Below are 20,767 nucleotides of genomic sequence, written 5' to 3' on the forward strand. Positions count from 1 at the left end.
GTGAATAAATTATGATATAATAATAACATAAAGTTATACATATATTGTGTACATAAAGGCTGGAGCTCTAAGCCTCTTCTAAATCTTGCTCTTCTTGGCGAATCGCAGGTAGAACTTTGACCCGCGCAACGGGGAATTCCTTCGATCGCTTTGCCAAGTTTGGGGTTTTACAAGGGCTTTTCCCTCTTCTTCTAATTTTGAATATCAACAACCAATCCAATTACAGTTAGGGCACGATTTATTCCATTCCAAAGGGTTTTCTCAGTAGGATAGCAATGGGCGGCACCGGCGATCGAACTGCTAACCTATCTCATACTTTCAAGTATTTATTCGGTGAGTCCATCATGTTTCATCTCGTTCCCCAGTCTCTTCGCTCTAATTTGAAGTCTCAATCTCGAGCTTTACGCTCTAATTTTAAATCTGAAGTGGTAATTGATTATTTGGCCGTGTGGGGGAGAGAACAGCTACGCAGTTCTTGTCGAGGGTGATCCCCTTCATATTTAATTCATGGATCGTCAGACACCTCACTGAACAAGACTATGCGGTAAGAGTTCCTGTTGTCCCACTTAATGGTGATTTTATTTGATAACCGAGTTACTATGATTTGTGAGTTTGCCCTGGTAATTGATTAATTTAATTGATGAAAAAGAGGGAGAGAGAATTTTTTTTCGTCACTTTTTTTGGGAATCTTATTGAACCTGTTTGATGATTGTTTTGGCAGTTTTTTCTTTATTTACTGGAATACCTGTACACAGTATCTTGGTCCGCATACATGCATAAATGATTATTTCGTGTCACGAGTGGAAATTTATCTTGCCAAAGCCTTTTTTTACCCTGTCCTCGAAAGGAAGTGTTAAGCACGTGTATCACATAAATTTCAGATGCAAAATATCACCACCATTTAATTTGAGCTGTTTGAATTATTCTTTTTATCAAATTTTGTGACCCATGATTAATTTTGTTAGCCTAGATCTCACCTCTTAATATGATCGCCCACCTCTCAAACACACCCAAACAATCTTTTACTCTCGCAAAACAAAAGTAAAACAGAAAACATACAAGAATTTAACCAAGAACAGGAAAGAACACAAAAAACTTATCCTGGTTCAGTCTCAAATGAGACCTACATCCAGATTGGCTTTGCCCTTAGCTTTCTCCACTATCTTTGAATGATGATACATGATTACATGTGCCCTGAATGAAGCAGTATAAGAAAGTTTAAGAAAACTTAGGGCAGAAAGAGAGAGAGAGAGAAAAGAAATCAGCACTCAATATTCACCAGTGAATCAAGAATACAAAAGTTAAAAGTAAACAACAAACTGAGCTGAATTTATATTCAGCGAGAATCCTATCTAACGCGCCAAATCATAATGCTAATACAAAGCATGCAAACAAAAACTCTTATAGTAACATAACAACAAATAAACTTTACAATAAGCAACAACAAATACATCCTCTAACATTCCCCCTCAATTGAAACTACTCCCTGTCTGCTGATTTGAGAGAAGATCCTGGAAGTACTGACTTCGAAATAGGAGAGATCCTCAGATGCAACTTATCTCTCAAAAACTGAAAACGACTTTTTGCTAAGCCTTTAGTAAACACATCTGCTACTTGATAGTGAATAGGAACATATCGAATTTCAACCTCCCCATTATCAACTCTCTCTCGCACAAAATGAAGATCAACCTCCAAATGCTTTGTGCGAGCATGAAAAACAGGATTCTCAGCAATACTTTTAGCTGTAAGATTATCACTCCAAAGAACAGGAACATGAGCACAGGGATAGCCAAGCTCAGAAAATAAGGAGTTTAACCACATAACATCGGTTACACTTAGAGCAATTGCTCTGTATTCAACCTCTCTTACTGACCGGGCTACAACCGACTGCTTACGAGAGCTCCATATAATCAAATTACTGTCAAGAAACACACAAAGCCCACTGGTAGATCTGTGAGTAACCCTACAGCCGGCGTGATCGGCATCTGTGCACACTGTGAGAGAAAGATCTGTTGAGGAAGGAGAGAAAAATAATCCCAAACCAAGAGAACCTTTAAGATACCAAAGCAAACGCTTGCATGCAAACCAATGTTGTTGCTTAAGAGCTGAGAGGAACTAACTGAGCTGATTTATAATGAAAGCAATATCCAGTCTAGTATATGTAAGATATTGCAAGGATCCAATGATAGTGCGATAAAGAGAGGGATTAGAGAAAGAGTCACCCCTATCAGTTAAAGATTCTGCTGTGTTCACTGGAGTCTCACAAGGCTTACAATCCAACATGACTGGTTTCTTTAAGAGATCAATTGTATATTTTGTTTGAGTGAGATAAAGACCATTGGTGTTATGGTGAGCCTCAAAACCAAGAAAATAGCTAACAGAGCCTAGGTTTTGAGAGCGAAGTGAGTATTCAAATCCTGAATACAAGCTTGGAGAGCTATGGGATCTAAACCAGTTATCAGTATATCATCAACATAGATTAACACAAACAACACAAACTTAGCAGTCCTCTTAATAAACAAGGAGGCATCTGAAACTGCCCTATTGAAACCCCAAGATTGTAGAGCAAATCTCAGCTTGGTATACTAGGCCCGAGGTGCCTGTTTTAATCCATAAAGAGACTTCTTTAACTTGCAAACATGATTAGAAAACTGAGAATTCACAAAACCTTCTGGTTGAGATATGAAAACATCCTCACTCAAATCACCATTTAAGAAAGCATTGTTGACATCAACTTGTTGAATGTCCCATCCAAAAGCGACAGCCAACGAAAACAATACTCTAATTGTGGGAGTTTTAACAACAGGGATGAAAGTCTCAGAAAAATCAATACTTGGATTTTGATGAAATCCCTTGGCAACCAAACATGCTTTGTAACGTAGCACTGTACCGTCAGCCTTAAACTTTATCCGATAAACCCACTTGCAGCCAATAACATTCATGTCTTTAGAAAAGGGAACTAAATCCCAAGTGTTATTACGTTGTAAAGCAGAATACTCTTCTTCCATAGTCTTGACCCATTGTAAATCTAAGAAGGCCTCACAAACAGTAGTAGGTTCCAAAGAGTTCACTAAAGCATGAGGAGAGGATATAGGAAGAAGTTTAGCCTTGGACCTGGTGAGCATCGGATGAACAGAAGGTTTAGGAACACAAGAAGGATGAATAGAAGATTGAGGAACACGAGAAGCTGGTGGAGATAACAAAGGAGGTGACTTCTCCAAAGAATGAGAGGATAAAGATGATGAGGATATAGGAGAAGAAGAGGTAGCAAAAGGTAAGGCAAAAGATAAAGAAGGAGAACTCGGAGGTTGTGCTACTGCAGAGGAAGGAAAAACAGGAAACGACTGAAAGAACAAAGTAGATGGACAATCAGGAGCAGTAGAAGTAACATGAGATGAAGAAGATGCAGATGGAAACAAACTAGGATAAGGAAACTTATCTGAATTAAAAAGGACATGGCGAGAAACATACACATGACCAGAAGAGTTTAAACACTTATAACCAGCATGCCGATGACTATACCCAATAAAGATACATTTGGTGGAATGAAAACTGAACTTATGCTTGGTATAAGGATGAAGATAGGGAAAACATGCACAACCAAAGGGATGAAGATGCAAATAAGAGGGTGATTTAAGAGATAGCATCTCAATTGGTGTGCAAAATTGGAGAGGAGCGGAAGGAAGCAAATTTATAAGATAAATTGCTGTTTGGAAAGCTTCAACCAAAAATTTAAGAGGCATAACAACATGGCTTAACAACGTGAGTCCCATTTCAGCTATGTGACTGTGTTTTCTTTCAACTACACCGTTCTACTGAGACGTATAAGGGCAGGTAAACCGAGGTTGAATGCCATGCAATTGTAAATAAGGTAGGAAGGCTTAAAACTCCCCTCCATTATTTGTTTGTAAAGCTTTGACCTTAGCATTATACTGAAGTTCAGCGAGTTTGTGAAATGTGGTAAACACAGACAAAGCATCAGATTTTAACTTTAGAGGGTATAGCCAGGTATAGCGAGTGTAGGCATCGACAAAGATAATATAGTAACGATATCCTTCCGTTGATAAAGTGGGAGAAGGTCCCCATATATCAGAATATACTAGTTCAAGTGGTCTAACTGTTGTGGTTTCACGATTAGAAAAAGGAAGTTGATGTAGCTTACCAATTTTGCAAGAGTCACAAAAGGAAAGAGATGACAAAGAAAATGGAATGTGAATTTTATTCAACACCAACCGTAGTACATTGAGTGAGGGATGCCCAAGCTTAGCATGCCACTGTTTGCACAAATTGCTAGTTTGGGCAACATTCACATTTATAGTAGGAGGAGCTGACTATTTACAAGTTTGAAAAGAAAAACTACCACATGAAGGAGATGTACTGCGTACAAAAGACCTAGGATGAAAAGAATGAGCTGAAAGCCTGGAATCATCAGAAGCAAAGGCTGAATTCAGTTAATATAGCCCATCCATAAGCTCCCCTCTGAGTAGCACTTGTCCGGTATTCTTGACCTTAATCACACAAGAATGAGAATCAAATTCAGCAATAAGATCATGATCCTTAGTTAATTGAGAGACACTGATTAGATTTTTCTGCATGTTAGGAACATGCAAAACATTAGGTAAGGTAATGTAAGACATAGGTTAAGAATGGGAATACAATTGTCCAAGGCCAACATTTGAGATTGACAATTTCTTACCATTTCCAACAGACACTTTGTCTCCACCACCACTATAAGGAGTATGCAATGAGAGATTTTGAAGATTAGTGGTAATGTGATTTGTTGCTCCAGAATCAACAAATCAGGATTGATTTGGAATAGATGGCTGACGGTCTAAAGGCTGTTGAGGAAAATGAGTATAGTGAACACTCTGGACCGAACCAACATCATTCATGTAGACCTCATTGGAGTCACTTAGGGAGGCTAGATAAGCTCTAGAATCTAACTGTTGATTCACTGGTGAATTACCAAAATTGTTTTGACTTGGAAAAGTACCAGATGACCTCTGAAAATTCTTATCAAAGCGATGATAACATCGATCTACTAGATGTCCTGGTTTGCCACACAATTGGCAATAAAAGCGTCTACCAGACTAACGGCCACGGCCGCATCCTCCTCGTGTACTAAAAGCACCTCCTCTTTGATTGTGACCTCCTCTCATGTGCTGAAAATTATTACCTCCTCATTTCTGATTATAATAAGTCAAATTGACTTGCATAGACGATGTAACAGAGTCAAAGTTAACCGTTGACTGTGCTAAGTTTTTAGAGGCTAATCTCTGTTCATGCATTAATAGCAAGTATTGGACCTTATCCAAATCTACATCATTCATCTGGTACGTCACCAAGCTAACTATAGTTTCGTAGTCATGATCTAAACCATTAAGAATTGCAAGAAGCAATTCTTTGTCATCTAAAGGTTCACCTATAGCAGTTAATGAATGTCTAATTGTCTTAATCTTGAGAATATAGTCGTTAATCGACAAGGCATCTTTCTTAACTAGCCGTAATTGCTGCTTAAGTTGAAACAATCTAGCAATAGTTTGCCTTGAATACAAATTCTCAAGTGTAGACCATACCTCAGCTGATGACTCGCAGTGTATTACCTGCGTGAGTACTTCTTTATCTATCGTTGAGAACAGCTAGCCAAGAAGGAGCTGATCCGATCGCAACCACGTCATATACTCTGGATTCAACATCGTTCCTCCAGCATCCTTACTGCTAGAATCAGCAACATACTTATGCGGTGGTGAAGCTTTATTCAAGAACGAAAACAAATCGAAGGCGCGAATTGTGGTTAAAACCTGTGCCTTCCAGAAAATATAGTTTTCAGAATCCAATTTGATAGGAATGAATTGAAAAGCTTTCGCAATCGCACCAAAATCAGATTGCGAAGAAAGAGAGAAGATAGACATTGAACGAGGTGGTGAAGTGGAGGAAGCACTTTGAACAGGTGAAGGATCCATGACTTACGTCTGTGGCTCTGATACCATGAAGCAGTATCAGAAAGTTTAAAAGAAAACTTAGGGCAGAAAGAGAGAGAGAGAAAAGAAATCAACACTCAATATTCACCAGTGAATCAAGAATACAAAAGTTAAGTAAACAACAAACTGAGCTGAATTTATATCCAGCGAGAATCCTAGCTAATGCGCCTAATCATAATGCTAATACAAAGCACGCAAACAGAAACTCTTATAGTAACATAACAACAAATAAACTTTACAATAAGCAACAACAAATACATCCTAACACTGAACACCCAATTCTCTCACAGCCCATAAACCTGGAAGCTATACAGAGTTGAAACCAAAAGAAATACCCTCTTTCACACACATCACATACTCGCACAAGATAGAATGAATACACAATGAAAGCTCTACCTCAAAGCCTACCTCCTAACCCCTATTTATATAAGCTATAGGAGCGGGAGTAACTACCTGACCGACTGCCCCTAAATGGTAGTCAAAACAAATCCGGTCAGCCTTCTAGAAACATACCCTTCTAGAAGAACTTATACAGAAAATAAACCTTGACATCTCTTTTACATTACAAACCCTAATCTAGTACAAATGCCTTTTAACAAATATTAATTTCATGATGCAGCTAAAGATACTATCAAACTACTCATTCTGTGACTGTTATCATGTTGTATTGTTAGACAATTTAAGCTTGAAGCTTTTTCTATAGTTCCAGTAGATGCATCGCCATCTGGACTTACATTTCTTCCCTTTTTTATGCAGCTTTTTGCTGTACAATTCCACTTGTTTGTCACTTGTGTTTTGTTCTTCAGTCGAGAGGGTTTCCGGAGAGCATGCATGAGAGCAGACATCAAATGGTATTTCCTCATACTTAAACAGATACAATAATCAGTCTCTGTTTTCTTGAATTGTGCATTATCTACTCTTTTATCTATTTTCTTGAAGAATTAGATTTAAGGTATAGGATTATTCAGAACGGCGGCTTCACTATGATTTTGTAAGCTTGCATCTGATTTATACTTTTGGGCGGTTCCCATTGGTCCCAATCAATTTCTTTTTGGAGTGAATTTCTGTAACCTTTCTTCTGCAGAATCTAAATCAACTGACCACGTTTGACATTTGCATTTGAGGAGAATATATAGAGGCTGTTTGATGATGGTGTCAAAAACTGTTTTCTAATTTTGAAAGCAGATAAAATCTGGACAATGCATTTGGTGAACAATTCAGTAAATATAGTGCCACAATCTTGAGGAAAACAAAAAAAGTTTTCAAAAATCACTGACATACAGAGAAATGAAAACTATTATGGAAGAAAGGTGCATTAAAAAATTCCATAATTATTTGTTCGGAAAGCAGAGAACATGAAGGAAACAAAAAACATAAATCATAACCAAACAGGTCCATAGTTTTGCTCTTTCCAACATCTTACATCCTTTTCTTGATCTCCAAAACTACATGTTTTCCAAATTGAAATTGGTACATGTTATAATCACACATGTAAAACATTAGTTTTTGTTGCAGTGATGGTGCTTCACTAGGAGAAAATGCAGCAAAGCTTTTGAAGGTAGCCTGGATGACTGTCCCATTTGGAATAGTTATTACAGTTGCAGCATGCATACTTGTCTTCTGGTGGAAAGAATTAAGTTATTCTGATCCTTATGCCCAAGCAATCTTGATTAATGGTAATCATCAATTATTATCAGACAGATTTTTTAATCTAATAACATGTAGTGTGTCAGCCATGCAATTAAGGTGCTTTTAACTTGAATCATTGTCTTTTATTTTCATTTTTGGTCCCAACATGAACATGGGAAGAAAGGATGGCAATGATTTTCGTTTACGTCAGAACTTGCGCTCTAGAACTCTTAGCAATATCATTTGGCATGAAATAGACACTTGCATTCATATCTTTAAACAATTTGAAACTTGAAATTGATTCATTTTGTTTGTCAGGTCTTGCATGCATTTTGGAGCTATTGGCAGAACCCTTGTATATTCTTTCCCAGAATATGCTTTTTCTCAGACTGCGGTTAATAGCAGAGACTGCGGCTACTTTTTCTCGCTGTATAACAACCTACATCCTCATTGTCAAGCAACCTGACTTGGTAAAAGTTCAAGTGGAATACCTTTGTGGTTTAAACTGATAATCTTTTTCTTACTTTCATTAGAACAGAATCAGAACCAAGTTGAAGAACTGTTTAATTCATTGTACATATTAAGCAGCACATGTGCTTTTCAGAATTATGGTTTTACTCTCATAAGTTTCAGCAGCTTAATGAACAGTTTTTAGCAACTAATATCAGTAATTCAATGTTGACCTGCAGGAGAAAGGGATTGTATTTGCTTTGTCACAAGCTGCATATGGAGCTTGCTTATTCATAAGTTATTGGGGCTACCACCTCTTTTTTCATGTATTTAACCATTCTGACCTTTTCCCTTTCAGGTATAATCTCCTTCCAGCATTATTTTTATAGGAACAAATACTCTAATTTTTGTAACAGAAATAAGAGAAAATGATTAGCTGATAAAAAAGAGAGAAAAACATATAAACACTTGTAGGTAAAGTATTAAAGTTCTGGTTTTTATTTCCACAGCTGAAGAACCTTTAACGTAGCGGTAGTAATGATCAGCACTATGAAAGCCGCAATTTAGTCCAGAGAATATGCATGACCACCCACAAATGTTATGTCAACTGCCTGCCCCTGGTTCATTTTTACTTGACAGTCATAGCTGCCACCATTATCATGTAGGCCACTGACAAGTCTGTGAATTTCTGAAGCTATAAAAGAATTGAGGAAGAGTGAAAAGGGGGGGGAAAAGAGAGATAGAAATTGGAGGGAGAATGGAGAGAGGAAATTGGAGGGAAAGAATTCAATATTATTTCCGTGAATGAATTCCCATCCTCAAGCATCTAAGCCTTTATAGGCGTTGCCTCTGGCGGTTACAGCCATCTTGAGAGCGTCTAAGGGTCATTACAACAAACCAAATCAGTTAGCTACTGCCTACTTGTAAAAGTTTTGAAAAATGACAAAATGGACCCTTAGGTCGTGACACTCCCCTACCCTTCAACAACATTCTTGTCCTCAAGAAGTCTTCTAAGTAGGCTGGTGGCTCTGGGGAACTTCTTCAACAGCTCTGGAATGTATTCCTAGGTGGTATGGTCGGGCTGGAAGTGCGACCATTGGACCAAAACTTGAATGAAGGGCACTGCACCTTGGTGTACCACTCTTCTGTCTAGGATAGCCCTAGGTTCCTGGTGTTCTTCCAATTCATCTTCGACCTCTAGTAGCTGCAGGCTCGTGGGTGCCCCTGGTTCAATGGATCTCTTAAGCAAAGAAACATGGAACACCACGGGATGGACATGTATCCCTTCGAGCAGCTTCAGTTTGTAAGCTACCTTCCCTACCTTAGCTTTTATGATATAGGGCCTGTAATACTTGGGGTTGAGCTTGGATATCGGTGTGGACGTGAAAGGCTATTGCAGAAATCTCCCCACCTTCTGACCCTTGTTCCTCTTCAAGAACTTCTGATGGTGGTTCCTCCTTCTCGTCTTCTTCTTCCTCCTTATCCAGCTCTTCTTCTTCGTCCCCGTCCCCTCCTTCCATGTTAAACAATTGTCTCCTACACTAATGCCCTTGACTATATTTCTCCCCGCACTTGAAACACGAACCCAACATTCTCCTCTGATCCATGGTGGTGCTCTTGTTTGTCACAACATTGGATCCCTCTTTTGGCCCTCCCGAAGCTACTACAGGCACCATAGCCTTTAAAGTTCCCCCACTGAAGGCCCTTCTCGTAGGAAACGACCTGGTCACAACCTTGTTCCTCTTGAAAATGGCTTCAAGCGTGAGTTCTTATAGCCTTGCCTTCTCTACTGCTTCCCTTACCGTGGCTGGCATCATCATTTTCACCATCGATTTCAACTCATCCTTAAGGCCGCTGATGAAACTAGAGATGAAGTATTGATCGGTGAGTGTGGGTTGAGCACTCCACATTAATAACCCTAATTCCTCAAACTTCTCCTGGTAATCAGTCACCGTCCCTTCTTGCCTCAACTTGTTAAACTCCTCAATTACGTTGGCCATATTTCTTTCCCCAAATTTAACACACATCTCCTCTGCAAAATCTATCCATCTCACCCCTATACCCCTGGATCTGGACCATCCTTGATACCAACAATCAGCCACATTGTTAAGATAGGCTGAGGCTAACGTGATCCGCTGGCTTTCAGGGACACTGTAGAATTGGAAGTACCTTTCACACCTATGGATCCACCATCTCGATTTAGATCCCTCAAATAGAGGTATCTATAGCCTTGGCAGAGGTCCTTGGTTAGTTCTAGGATAATTCAAGTCCCTTACCTGATCGTCGATCTCCTCCATGTTTGAATTATCAGCCTCCCCTGCTCCCTGAGGCCTCGGTAGTATTCCTTGTTTGGAAGTCTTGATCTTCGATACTGATCGAGGGGGGAACTCCGGTGGTAACCAGAATTGAGAGAGTGCGGACATCATGTTGATCATGTTGCTGATCCGTTGGTCCATCGGCTCCCTTTGTCGGGCCAATTCTCTCTACACGCCTTCTCAGGAAGCCGCCATGTCCTCTCGCAGCTCCTCCCTAATGGATCGTACCTCCTCTCTGCTTTGGGTCACCACTTCTTGCATCTGCGTTAGCCCGTACTCCATCGCCTCCATCTGATTCTCCAATTGCTTCATTCATGTGCCCTTTGCCATTTCGAATTCCGTCGTTCAAGCTTTTCTGATGATCGACTCCTACTCCGGAATTTCAACCTAGGACAACTGACTCTGATACCAATTGACAAGTCTCTGGATCGAGACTTGAATTTCCAAAGCTATAAAAGAATTGAGGAAGAGAGACAAGGGGGGAAAAAGAGAGAGAAATTGGAGGGAGAATGGAGAGAGGAAATTGGAGGGAGAGAATTCAATATTATTTCCGTGAATGAATTCCCATCCTCAAGCATCTAAGCCTTTATAGGCGTTGCCTCTGGCGGTTACAACCATCTCGAGATGGTCTAAGGGTCATTACAACATAACTGAATCAGTTAGCTGCTGCCTACTTGTAAACGTTTTGAAAAATTACAAAATGGACCCTTAGGTCGTGACAACCACCTGAACCTATGTCTTTATTTCATGAAGCTCTAATCTTCTAGGTCATAAAATCTTATCCTATGTCAATCTGCAAGATATTTATCACATTTCACAATTATACCATATACATGGAATAGTATTAATGCCGCCTCACTATTATTGATGTCTGGGTACTTCACTCTATCTAACAACTACGTCATACACAAAAGCATAGTATTATTGTCACCTCATTGTTATTGACTTTCATGGAAAGCCTTGCTTGTTTGGATTCTGTAACTATTCATTTATCGTGTTATTTACATTTTTATTAGTGTTTGATCAGCCTTATGCAATAATTATTTTATCTGTCACTTCCTGATTGTTTTGAGGTGATACCTTGTTTTGTATTCTTTCAGTTTTTTTTTTTTTTTTTTTTTACTTTTTTAGGTGATAACATATACTTTTACAGAGCAGGATATATCATGGATTATGATAAACCACTCTCAGACATGTGTATATTGTTTACTCTTCAATCGATTCAAAAATTAATCCTTCAAGAAGGAGAAAAGTTTGTTCTTGTATGGTTGGATACACCATATAATCAAGCAGTATATGGTCTTGTTGATAAATTAGGTGAGAGTTAATCCAAGCATTCTGTGCCTCAGATTTTGTAATTTTCTTCTGATATCTAATTTAGAGTTCAAATAAAATTGATTTTAATGTAAATCTATTTTGGCTAAGAAAAAGATCTATACCTGAATTCTGCCGTTGATGTTTTCCAATTTTGCTAAAATAGACAGTCTCTCGCATTGCAGGGAGCCTGGTGGTGAGGTTGGTTTTTCTTCCCTTCGAAGAAAGTTCATATACCACTTTTGCAAGATTGGCATCAGGTTTATCTCTCTTCCTCTTTTTTTTTTTCCTGTAGTAATAGTTTGCACCTATCTCTCTCTCATATAACATGTAAGTTGTGATTATTTTTATCTTAAAAATATAAAGATGCCATCAATGATTGTGCAATCTCTCTTCTATTCACTAGCAATTTTGTACTCGACCTCTCATTTACAGTGGCATCTATTAAGTTCATGCATTTTAACTTACATGTTGTGCTTTGATTCTTGTAAATGTTTAATCATTAATCATTAATGTATTTCAATCAGCTGGTTATTCTGATCTATATCTAACTTTAAAAACAATTTTAAGAATAAATTAATTGTCTTCTTACTTTATTGGGCCATTATGTCAAATGCATATACCTTTTATATTTTCCAATATATAAGTTGTCATATATGTAGCTTTTTTAAAATGTAAATCTCTCCACAAAACAATGACATTCTCTGATTTCTTTATATTGTATCTTTGTGTATTTTCAACTCTTAACCTTCTCGTTATAATGTAAGAGTCAAACATACTTGTAACATTTTGATAACTCTCTAATCTAATTTAAATCAATGAATAAATCTAAGTGTTATATCCACGCTGCAGTTTATAGAATTGCATTGTAAGTTAAAGAAAGTAAACTTAACATTATATTATTTGTTAAAATAACAAAAAGAATCAACAAATTTAAAAATTTAAAACAAATCCATGCATGGCATGAGGCAAAAACTAATAACGTGTTTTTTTCCCCCCCCTATTGATAAGTCAACATGTATAAAGAAACAAAGAATGCCAAAAGGGGGCAAACCTTATACAAAAGAGAAACAAAAATACCCATTTAATTCTGTATATCATCTACAAAGCACACTGAAGGCTCAAAAGAAAAGGGTATCTTCCCCCATAAATAAGATATTTTAAGTTAGTTATTTGTTCTCTCTCATAGTAGATGCTCAAGCTTCATGGTATTCCATCAATAAGCTAAGAAGTTTGTATTAAGTTACTGTATCCAGGCTATTTATTGTATCATTGTGCAGCTTACCTTCACATTGATGTATACTGTTTATGGTATATTTCCAAATTCTTTGGTTTTATATTATTATATAATCCACTATTGGGTGGAACAAAAATAAAATGGTTGTACTTACCCTAATAAAATAAAATAAAACGGTTGTATTACCTTATACTATCTTGCAAAGGGGAAGATCTCGCTTGATTTTTACTTTATCAATTTATAAATTTATTTCTGTCCATAAGTGGTAAAAGTTGTTTTCTTGGCAGCGGAAGGTTCACCCAAAAGCTCAAAGTTACAAAGTTGTCTGACTGATGCTCTCAAGCTGGTTTTGTTAATTGGTATCTTTTTTCTCTTAGTTTTAACTTATAAAATGTTTTTTTTTTCCTTTTGTATATTTGGTTTCTATTTGACATATAAAGTTGCTTAGGCCCAATATTCAGACAGACTTTTTCTTGTACAAAGTATTAAACATAAATTATGTGTTCCTTCAATAAGTAAATGTTGTAACTGAGACATGATTTGAGAAAATATGTAGGGTATGCCTGCTGGCATTGTTTTCCAAGCCATATTGGATGCTTGTTAAGTCTTGTGTGACACTTCATAATTTAATTATCTTGGTTCATGTATGAGAAGCATCTTTTTAGATTGTTTGTATCCTTAGTCATACCTGTATATGGTATAGACAGCATATGATAGATGTGTAATTTTTTCCTGTTATCAATTTCTGGGGCACGTTGGGTCTTTTCTTACTTTTGCATCATCATCTCACTTTGTGGATATGAAGCTATTTACCTGGGCATAGAATGTTTGCACTTCTTAGATGGAATGAACAGGCACGCCGCTATTGTGGTCTTTGTTTCTTTATCTCTCCGTCACTATAATTTTGCTTCTCTATTCAATACCATGGGTATCAATAGAACTGGTTGAGAAAATTTAATGCTTTAACTTTTTACTATGTGTACAAGTGATTAATTAGATTACAAATAAAGTGGCATGACCTTTTTCCCGTGACATATTCATCAAAAAAACCCATACAGGTGCACAAAACTATCCCATTGTTGTCCCCAAAGAAGAGTCTCAAGAATCAATTGATGGAAATTGTTGACCAATAATTCATTTAGAAGGCTAAGTTGTTAGAGAGAGGGGTGAGGGGGAGTAGAGTCAGTAGACTTCATTATTTATGTTCTGAAGAATTTCCCACATGTACACAATCTTCCATATATAAGCCAAATACATGCAAGTATTGTAATTATCAGGTAGGCTTTGATGTTTGAGATGTGAATTATTGCATACTTCAATACCAACTCATTTAAAAGATTAAGATTATAGAGTGGTAAATTTATTACTTATTTTCACAGCATAATCTTCCACAAAGCCCAGGAAAAGATTCAAACAATTGCATGTTAACTAATTTTTCTTCCCTTCTACACCTTGAATAGACCTCCACTCCTTTCCCAACAGATACAGTTTTTGGTATCTTCACAATAAACTGCCAACCAAACAAAAAGATTACTTATGGAATTTGTGAACCTGATACTTGAAGGGAATAAGGTATGTGAGCACAGTATCAAATATGTGGACTGCAAAACTAATACTGCCAGTTATGGCACGTCGCCTGAATTTAACACAAAAGGCTAGTACTTATCATTCTGAAGCAGATAAACAACTGCTGAGTGTGTCTTATGTACTCTCCCCATGTTAGCACAAAACTGATTCTAGATGAGTGTGGGCGTAATGAGGTGGCATGAGTTGCTAATGGATCAGTTATGGATAAAAACCTATGACACAGGTTCAAACTGGTGCTGGAATGATGTCATGGCAAGGGTGTAAGTTTTGGAACAGGAAGAAGCAGAGGGACAGATTGCATGTCATATGCTTATATTTTGTTTTTTTTTTTCTTTGCTCTGAAATTCCTGCTGGTTATGATGATTTCTAAATTCAGTAATTTGCTTCAACTGCTTCCTTCTTTTCATGGTTTTCAGAATCCAAATTTGTCTTGTAGGGCTTGTGGTTATGGCATTTGGTCCAAGCTATTCGTACTCTCTCATCAGATTATTATATGGCGAGAAGTGGAGTGATGGTGAAGCATCATCTGCCCTCCGATATTATTGCATTTACGTCATTGTTTTAGCTATTAATGGTAATAATCTTGCATTATTCTGCCTAATAGATATATCTGCCAGCCTTAATAGCGATCATTTCTTACCCCTGTAAACTTGATCTTTATATATGCAAATCACACCATGCTGCTACCTTTTATTAGTCATTTCTCCTGTTCAGCCTTCTATTTGGCTCTTGGTTTTGGGAGGGTTCTTCGTATAAGGGTTAAAGGGTGTCCTGATTCCTGAATGCAGAGACTCCATGCTTTGTAAGGGTTAGGATAGAGTCATACTTGTATGCAGCCTTCCCTTTAATTGTTCTGCAAAGAGGCTGTGAAACTGTTTTCACAACTCCAAAGCACGACCTCCTAGTCAAATGGAGCAACCTGACCGTTGCTACCTCATATGCTATATATTTTTAAACTAAAACAGGTTGAGGACTAGTGAAGAGGGTTTGAGACAATCTTCATGCATGGAGGTTAGAAATCAAACTTTGAGTGAGTCATCTCCTTAAAGTAATAGCCTATCACTCTAATGGTCTATATATATATATATATATATATATATATATAGAGAGAGAGAGAGAGAGAGAGAAGCGTTCTTAGAAAATGAAGAAACAAATTGAAAATTAGTCTTCCTCTAAACTTGCTCTGATGGTGGATTGTGTAGAGTTTAACAGTCCCATAGGATGATAAAATTTACTTTTCCATATAAGATAATTGCAAAATTTCTGTTGGTGTACTCAAATATGCTATGTTCCTGTTATTTTTTTTGAAATACATCAATTCATCAAGTGTCTGCAAACATTAAAGAATCCATGAACATTCATTGGAATTAAGGCTGATTTTACTTATTGACCAAGTGATCATGGTGCATCCATTGAAGTTATACATGTAATTTAGGTTTTTATTAAAATTTGAAGCAAGAATGATTCCCATGAAAAAGTGTAATTATGTGGAAATAATAATATTTAGTGTCATGCCCTGTGACAACTACTACAAAAAATCTAAATTCTTTCACTCTAATTTGTAATATCAGGGACATCTGAGGCATTTCTTCATGCAGTTGCAACAGAGAACCAACTCAAGCGTTCAAATGACTCCTTGGTTGTATTTTCATTGATCTACATTATAATGAATGTCTTGCTGATACAATCAGCTGGTGCTGTTGGATTAATTGTTGCAAATTCCTTGAGTATCCTTACCTCTGTCTTGATGGCAACTTTTGTTTTGCTCCTATTTAGCATCAGTTTTTCTCATTTAAGTTGTTTGGCCTGATCTCTACTTTCTTCTATAGGGTTCCCCCCCCCCCTTTTGCAGTTAATTTTGTTGGGATATATAATCCCATGAGGACACCATGCAACTCTTTTTTCACCATGCACTTGCATAGGCAGCTCATAATTTTCTAGGATTAGCCAGCTGTTTGCTTGGTTCATAGGTGTTCTTATAGTTCTTAGCAGCTCAAGGTAATAACCTGGACCATGTAGGCTGTGACCCTAATCATTTCAAAGAAGTGGATGGGTTCCGTTGAATAATTCTTCATATGATGGCAAGAAACATATTTGTATCCAAGGGAGTATTGTCAGTCTTTTGCAATAATTATGTTAGAGGGACATTAATCTCAATGTTAAGCATCTAGAGGTTCTGAATTCCAGTGCTCTATTTAGTACTATTGTTTTGCAAATCCCTCGAGGTTTTTGTATTTCATATTGTCTTCTTCAGTTTCCTTATATTTTGAATTGTTATTCACAAGGAGAAACATGCATAACTATGAATGAACTGTACCAAAACTGAAACAGTTGCAGTAAATAAGTAAATATATGCTGCACGATAGTTATACATGTAGGAATTATGTTATTTGTGTGTATATTTTATGTTTAGTTTGGGCAGTGGTAGGGGCAGTTCCGTGCGTGTAGTCTATGAAGTTATTCTTGTTGAGATCAAATTTCATGGTCTCCTTTCTTAACTCTCATGAAGATATGATTTTTAGGATTATTTATTCGGCGGTATTCATCAAGCATTATTTTAAGGTATGACATTTGCCATTGCAAACTACTTACACCTTTTCCCATATCACAGTGGTAATTGGCATCTCTCCTGTGGTCAAGTTTTACAAATTTGATGATGTGAGTATGGAATATCTTTACACTGAATTTGACTTTCATGATTTACCTCTCCACAGGATTCAGCCCCGTTTTCCTTTCTTAGTTGCTTACCTTCTGGTTGGGCAGTTTTGTTGTTTTCTGGGATAGCCACTCGAATTTCTGAGAAAATATTTCTGGATCAACTGAACTTCTGGCCAACATTTCTCATCCATTTCTCTGTCGGATTAACTTGCTTCTGTATATCATCCTTAGTAATGTAAGTATAAATTGGGCATGTCTTCGGTTTATAGACTACAGTTTTCAATTTTTTTCATATTTATTTTTAATTCTTGTGAAGTAAAAAATATACTGGTTCTTTTTTCATATCAATAGCTATCATCATGAGAGGCCTTTTATCAACAAAATCATACGCTTCCGTGAGCATGCTGACTGAGAAGGAACAGAATTTTTTGTACACGATCGGAGGTCAAGGTACGTCCATTGTGGTACTCTTCTAGCTCTATCTTACTTGTAAGGCAAAAAAATGAATAAAAAAAAAAACATTTCTTTCTCATCGTTTCTCTTTTTAGATATATGATGGGACATACATAGCCTTCTTTTGCAACTAAGACCAAGAAAAAGGGGTAGCCTTAAAAATGGAAAGTCAATTTGTTCTTATAGTACGGGTTTGCTTTGGCAGAGGAGGAACAAAATATCCCACCAGCAGTAGAAAAACAGAGTCTTCCCGTATTTTGTTCACTATTGTTGTGAAATTTTATGATTAATTCATTCTTGCCTGGCTTCACGTAGTAGAATTAAGCCTTCTTGATATATTGTTTACGATCAAATTATTTGTGTCTTTTGAAATTATGCATGCATGGTCTTTCCAGTCTTCATTTGTTTCTTGCATTATGAGGGTTGCATTTTAGGCATCTGTCGAGAAATTTCCATTGTATGAATTTTTTAATTTATTAGTGATATATAATTGCCGATATAGTCATAGATAGAGGTGATTGATGAGCTAGAAAACTTAGAATTCATGGAGCCATATATGATTGCATTTAAAATGACAAATAAATTATTGGAGGAAATGGAGAATTACCATTCTTATCTGGGTAAATTACAGTTGACTCTTTGAAATGAAGGTTCAGTGAGAAAATAGTAGTAGTGCTCCTACGTTAGGAAAACTCATTGTATTTTGCCCACTCAACAAAGAAATAGCCTGTCAAACCTTTTAAAATATTCAAAATGCCCGTCTCTCTCCAACCCTAATAAACGACGACTAGGTTGCAGAGCTGCAACCCTTTCATGGCAGATTTCACCCAAATTCGGTGGCAGTGCTTCATGGCTGTGAACATTAACAAAAATATAATTTTAGTTTATATTTACATATATATTTAGATTTTTGGAAAGTATCTTTATCTTTTATATTTATATGGTTAGAAAATATATTCTCCGTAAGAGAGAAACGGAGAGAGTATAATTGTAACAAGGGGGAGGCCTCTACAATTTTGGGAAAGAACGGGTGGCGGTTATAATTTCACTAAACCTCGGGGTGCCAGCTGTAATTTAGCGCCCTTAAATTTTGTTTTTCTAAAATGAGGTTTTTGTGTACTAGAGGACTGATGGAACGTAGGTCGTGGTGAGTCTCAGCAAAATTGGGAGCCAAAGCGAGAAGTTTTAGAAGCAATGCAGCAGAGACAGAAACTGGCACAGATGTTTTATCAGAATTGCTCAAAAGTGATTGATTGGCACTTTTGAATTTGGAGTTGAACTACGACACCTTTTTGTTTTATTGAATTTTGAAGTTACACATGATGGTTTTGGTAGACCCTTTCTAGGATATTCATTGGAGAAGAAACCCCATGTAAACTTGGTGTGTAATGGATGTTTTCAAAATAGTGCTATTTTACATTAATTAATTAATTTATTATTATTATTTGGATAAATTTCACAAACTACCTTTGAAGTTTGCTTAAATTGCACTAATCTTTCCTGTGTTTTTAAAAATAGCACCAACCTCCCTAAAAGTTAGTTATTGTGTATCACATAGCCCCTTGTTATTATGTAACAGTAGTTAATTTTATTAAAAATTCTAGAATAGCCCTCTAATTAAGAAAACAAAAAAAAAAAAAAACTTGGTGGTGGGTTGGTGATGGCTATCAGCCACCACAACAGGAACCTAGATTGAAGAGAGTGATCATTCTGGAATCTGACATTGTGGGTAAATCAATCAAAGATTATAAAATTTTGGTGTTTTTTTTTTATTGTGATTACTAAATTTTAATTCTTTATAATATGATCACAAATGTTTAAATTTTTTTGCAATGTTGTTAGATTTAAAATTTTTTGGCAATCCCTCTCATCGAGTTGGTGCGGTGATGTAGCAAACAATAAAATCTATATGCGGATTGTGTATTAACTGTTAATGAGATGCTACATGTATCAGTGTAAACTCTCTCTCTCTGTTTTCTTGTGTTCGTCTGTGGCTTCTTCTCTCTTTTTTATCGCAGTTCGCTGCCCGTTGCAGTTACCGTCGACGTCTCCATTGCTGTTGGTCTCCGACTCAGCCGCCATCATCGCCTTTATCGCCGTTCACCACCGTTGCAGCCACTGCTACCTCCACCATCAATGCTTTTGGTCGCGGTTCACTGCTGTTGCATCCACTGCAACCCTCCATCTCCCCCCCCCCCCCCCCCTCTCGCTCTCTGTGTGTAATTAAGTATGCAGCAGCAGTAGCAGTGGTAATGAGATGCTTAATTTGCACACTAATTAATTAAGGAGCACCAGCGCAATCGCATTGCCACACTTCGATATATATATATATATATATTCGTGTCCGATTGATCCGTAACCTACTCCAGCCGACTCCTTCTGTATCTATACTAATGTATATATACAAACTCCTTCGATTCAATCTTCTACTCTTCTCTGTTCTTTGCTCTCTGCTCTGGACCTCCATTAGTAGTTACAGATATGGCCAAGCTCATCATCATCCTCTGCAGGGTTTGCATTGCAACGTCGGCCAACAGCGATGGAGGCAAATGGGGATGGAGTCGTATGCGGCAAGTAGAAGGAGAGAAGAAGCCACGGGCAAAAACGAGAAGACACAGAAAGATGGGAAAAAAAGGGTTTGCACTGACATGTGATATCTCATTGGCAGCTATTGCACAATCAACATGTAGATTTTACTGCGTGCCACATTAGTGCCACATCACTAACTTCAACGAGGGGCTTCTTGTCAAAAAATTTTAAATATGATCACATTGTAAAAAATTTCAAACATTTGTAATCACACTTGTAAAGAATTAAACTCTAGTCGCCTCGATAGAAAAGGCATCAAAGTTTTGTGATGTTTGGTGTGATTTTGTTAGATTTTCAAAATATATATATATTTTTAATTAATTTATTTGTTTTCTTTTTTGAATTAGTCTAAGTTGAATAAGCTGGCCATATATTTAGGAATAATTAGTTATAGTTGAATTGTGTCATGGGCTGTTTAAGTTGTGGATTTTGCTTTGTTATTTAGTAGGAAAGTAGTTGTAAGTTAGCTGTTATATGTTATATATTTCATGTTGCAATGAAAATAAACATTAGAATTATTTTTGCAACAATAGGTCATGAACATTGAAGGTTTC

The 20,767-nt window shown here is 37.0% G+C and overlaps 1 protein-coding gene across 7 annotated transcripts; it reads left to right on the top strand.

The window, feature by feature from the left end:
• Positions 1 to 60: 60 nt before the first annotated feature.
• LOC127789330 (uncharacterized) lies at positions 61 to 20,492 on the top strand. Of its 7 annotated transcripts, none has more exons than XM_052318295.1 (15): positions 61 to 333; positions 465 to 544; positions 6,738 to 6,832; positions 7,497 to 7,657; positions 7,929 to 8,080; positions 8,300 to 8,418; positions 11,529 to 11,692; positions 11,875 to 11,949; positions 13,214 to 13,285; positions 14,950 to 15,087; positions 16,085 to 16,240; positions 17,023 to 17,075; positions 17,228 to 17,406; positions 17,523 to 17,621; positions 20,135 to 20,492. In XM_052318295.1, the coding sequence occupies exons 1-14, from the start codon at positions 276 to 278 to the stop codon at positions 17,581 to 17,583; spliced, it is 1,563 nt and encodes a 520-aa protein (XP_052174255.1). In that variant the 5' UTR covers positions 61 to 275; the 3' UTR covers positions 17,584 to 17,621; positions 20,135 to 20,492. The 7 variants fall into 7 exon arrangements, 6 of the variants coding, with proteins under 6 accessions (XP_052174255.1, XP_052174246.1, XP_052174240.1 ...); XM_052318286.1 differs by lacking the exon at positions 20,135 to 20,492 and adding an exon at positions 19,643 to 19,916; XM_052318280.1 differs by lacking the exon at positions 20,135 to 20,492 and adding an exon at positions 19,660 to 19,916.
• The last annotated feature ends 275 nt before the right edge of the window (positions 20,493 to 20,767 follow it).

The sequence above is a fragment of the Diospyros lotus genome, chromosome 1 (assembly GCF_014633365.1).
Source record: "Diospyros lotus cultivar Yz01 chromosome 1, ASM1463336v1, whole genome shotgun sequence".
Lineage (NCBI taxonomy): Eukaryota > Viridiplantae > Streptophyta > Magnoliopsida > Ericales > Ebenaceae > Diospyros > Diospyros lotus.

What these genes read in the sequence shown, in the direction of transcription:
- LOC127789330 (XM_052318295.1), top strand. Translation starts at nt 276, where the DNA reads ATGGGCGGCACCGGCGATCGAACTGCTAACCTATCTCATACTTTCAAG. An exon ending in TGGTCTTGTTGATAAATTAG is followed by an intron (nt 11,693 to 11,874) that starts GTGAGAGTTAAT and finishes CTCGCATTGCAG; the next exon opens with GGAGCCTGGTGGTGAGGTTG. An exon ending in TCATCAAGCATTATTTTAAG is followed by an intron (nt 17,076 to 17,227) that starts GTATGACATTTG and finishes ACCTCTCCACAG; the next exon opens with GATTCAGCCCCGTTTTCCTT.